General features: G+C 40.0%; 1 protein-coding gene across 1 annotated transcript; it reads left to right on the forward strand.

Moving 5' to 3' along the window:
* Nucleotides 1-433: 433 nt before the first annotated feature.
* On the forward strand, nucleotides 434-3,515 carry LOC130506466 (protein BREAST CANCER SUSCEPTIBILITY 2 homolog B-like; the record flags this gene model as incomplete). Its single annotated transcript, XM_057001118.1, has 11 exons — nucleotides 434-684; nucleotides 759-881; nucleotides 1,011-1,895; nucleotides 1,980-2,104; nucleotides 2,204-2,355; nucleotides 2,433-2,555; nucleotides 2,650-2,823; nucleotides 2,906-2,987; nucleotides 3,092-3,142; nucleotides 3,231-3,312; nucleotides 3,427-3,515. Coding segments are annotated over exons 1-11 (2,034 nt in total), but the record flags the coding sequence as incomplete, so codon positions are not given.
* Between the last annotated feature and the right edge of the window lie 5 nt (nucleotides 3,516-3,520).

Below are 3,520 nucleotides of genomic sequence, written 5' to 3' on the forward strand. Positions count from 1 at the left end.
ATTTCATAAACATAACTAATATTTTTTTAATCTAAATAATATGTATTTTTAATGTTATTTGAATCCAAATATATCAGTTCAGTTTAGGTTTAATTCTTTTTTAGTTCTCTGTGTCCAAAATGTTTTCATTCGGCAGTGTTTATAATTACCTGGTTCAGTTTGGTATTTCTGCCGAGGCTTTGATACGGGCCCACATTGACCTTGTCTAAATATAAAAGGACGCGTCTTTTCAATTTTCCCGCCATAGGACAGTACAAGACTTCCAATTGCTAGCATACGTGCCGTTTCAGTCTCTATAAAACGCCGTGCAGCTCACTTGTCTTTATGTTGAACGCTGTGCCGTCTCTCCCATAATGCGGCCATTGTATAAAACGCCTCCGTTTTCATATTTTTAGGGCCCCGAGATATTTCTATACTTTCCCGCCTTGCCAGAAATGTTAAGATGTTTTCGTTTTGGTATTCCCTCCCTCCTCTCGTTCTAAATCGTTTCCTAAGCTAAGCTGATACACGAATCGACAGAAACCCTAAAACCGCAGATGTCGACGTGGCAGCTATTACCCGATTCAAGCGGCGACGGTTTCCGGTGGGAAGCCGCTGGCCGGATTCTTCCGCCTGGCAAATCCGAGAATTCTCCGCCATCAACAGCTCCTCCTCTACCTTCCATGGCCGATCTCTTGCTCCGAGGTGATTCTCTTTTTCTCTTCTTCCGATTCGTTTTTTCATGCGAGGGAGATTAAATGTTGTTGTTTGATTGAAAGGATGCTCGAAACTTATAGAACCAGAGGTATCGAAGCCGACACTGTTCACGACTGCTCTGGGCAAATCTGTAGCTCTTAAAGAATCTTCGATTTCCAAAGCCAAATCGATTTTAGCAGATTCAGGTGCATGTTATTTGTTATTACTTCTACGCTGTTTATTGAGAAGAACGGATGGACTTACTATAAAGTGAATGACTTTTAAGATTGTAACAGCTGATATGTTACTTACCTCTTTCTGTTTGTGTTGTGTAGAGGATAATGCTCTCTCCAGGGAGACTGAGTTTGGTGTTCCCAACTCTTTTTTCCAGACTGCTTCTAACAAGAAGGTTAATGTGTCTTCTGCTGGTATGGCAAGAGCCAAGGCATTGTTAGGACTAGAAGAAGAAGATGATTATAGTGGATTCAAACACGTGAACCGTTTAAGAACTCCTGAGACGTTTGGTGCTACATCGGTTCAGCATCGTTCTGTAGCTCCAGGAGGACATTATGAGGAGGGTCAAAGATCTGAAATTTTGAGTTCATCTCCAAAGGTTCCTCAAACAAAGTTTCAAACTGCTGGTGGGAGGTCATTGTCAGTGTCAGTCGAAGCCTTGAATCGTGCAAGAAGCCTTCTTGGAGACCCTGAGTTAGGGCCTTTCTTTGACGATTCAGCAACAGGTGATCACTTTGTTACACCACAGAAAGATAGATGGATAGGTGGTGATATTCCTCATGAAGCAAAGGCGAGCAACAAGCATACATCTAATAGTTTTATATCTCCTCTCCAATCATCTTCAAAGCAATTTAGATCAGTCAAACTGGAGGACGTAGCTTCAGGGGTTAATTTGATCAAGAAATTTGATGCGGCTGTTGATGAGGCACATGGGATATCAAATAACAGGCCTTTAGCATCTGATATGGCAGTTAATAATAAAACGGGAAACGGTTTCATTTCAAGAGCTACGGAATTCGGAAGACAAGCTCACCAGCCACTTGTGGATATCACAAATCGCAGTGATATAGCTTATGCAAACAATAGACAAGAAAGCAGCCAAAAGAAAAGACTGGGAAAGACAGTCTCTGTTCCTCCTTTTAAAAGGCCGAGAACCTCCTCCTTTAAAACCCCTCTAATGAAAAATGACCAGCATGCTTCAATTGGTAAAATACTCAGGAAACTTTCTTCTTTGAATTTGTTTTATTGGATCTCAAATTTATAACTGTTGGTGTCCTGTCTATTATCAGGTTTGTCTGTCGTATCTTGTGATACACAATATTCCAAAAAGGTGCTTTCCACAAGACCTGAAGAAAGGTCTCTAAGAATATATATCAAGGATTATTTTGGAATGCCTCCAACAGCTACGACCAAGGTGAAACTCTTTGCTTCCTTTCACATTTTCCGGTGTTGTATATATATTACCTTTTCGTTTTTTTCATTCACTCTAACCACGCTTTCGGGCTGTTTTAAGATGGATGTGCCAGAACATGTCAGAAGAATCAAATCAAGTAATGCAGATAAATATGTGTTTGGTGATGTGTCTTCCTCAAGCGTGGTGGGAGCTGAAACTTTTCGTCAAATGTTGGCAGAGTCTGGTGCTTCCTTACAACGTGCATCTAGAGAGTAATTTCTTAGGTCCCTTTAAATGTTTTAGCTTTTAAGTTACCCATTTTGTTTATCTCTATATGTATATGCACTAGGTGGGTCACCAATCACTACAGGTGGATAGTCTGGAAACTCGCATGCTACGAGACATACTACCCAGCCAAATGCAGAGGAAACTTTCTGACGATCACCAATGTTCTCCAGGAACTAAGATATAGGTTTCTCCATCGTCCAATATAGCCCTTTTTGTTTTGTTTTTTACTTATTATTTGAGCTAATGCAAAGTCTAACCTGGTTAATCTACCTACATAGATATGAGAGAGAGGTCAATCATGGTCACTGCTCTGCAATAAAGAGGATTCTGAGTGGTGATGCTCCAGCTTCTTCAATGATGGTGCTCTGCATATCTGCTATTAATCCAAAGACTCGAGAAACACATGGTTCTGATAGTGGCAGCAATGTGAAAATAGAACTCACTGATGGATGGTATGAACTTGCTATTGTTGTATTCAAACCTGTTTTCTTTCCTTCTTTCCTCATAGATTTTTTCTAAAAAAAAAATTCACAGGTATTCGATAAATGCTGCTCTGGATGTCATGCTGAAAAAACAGTTGAATGCTGGAAAATTGTTTATTGGGCAAAAGCTTCGGGTATGTTATTTCTTGCAACCTTTAAATATTTTGTTTAACAATACATTTTTTTCTGTCAGATCATTTACTTCCAGGATGCTCACGTTCTTTTTACTTATTTGAAGATACATGGGGCAGGACTTTCTGGCTGGACTACCCCAACATCACCTCTTGAGGTTTCTTAGACTTCGAATTTCTTTTAGACTTTTAGTTAAAATCTTCCCATGCTGGTTTCTTCATGGTTTCATTCAACCAAATTTTCAGGCAGTGATTTCGAATACAATCTGTTTGTTGTTGAATATTAATGGGACATACAGAGCTCACTGGGCGGACCGACTAGGATTCTGTGAGTAGCTTTATGCTGTGTACCACACTACTACATCCCCTGAGTTGCTTATTTCATAGCATTTTGTGCTTTCATATTGTTTTGCTTATATTGTCTTTTGATCTCTTCTTCAAGGTAAAGAAGCTGGTGTCCCTCTGGCTCTCAACTGTATCAAGTGCAATGGGGGCCCTGTGCCTAAAACGTTAGCTGGAATTACACGAATATACCC

This window comes from Raphanus sativus, unplaced genomic scaffold (genome assembly GCF_000801105.2).
Source record: "Raphanus sativus cultivar WK10039 unplaced genomic scaffold, ASM80110v3 Scaffold3268, whole genome shotgun sequence".
Lineage (NCBI taxonomy): Eukaryota > Viridiplantae > Streptophyta > Magnoliopsida > Brassicales > Brassicaceae > Raphanus > Raphanus sativus.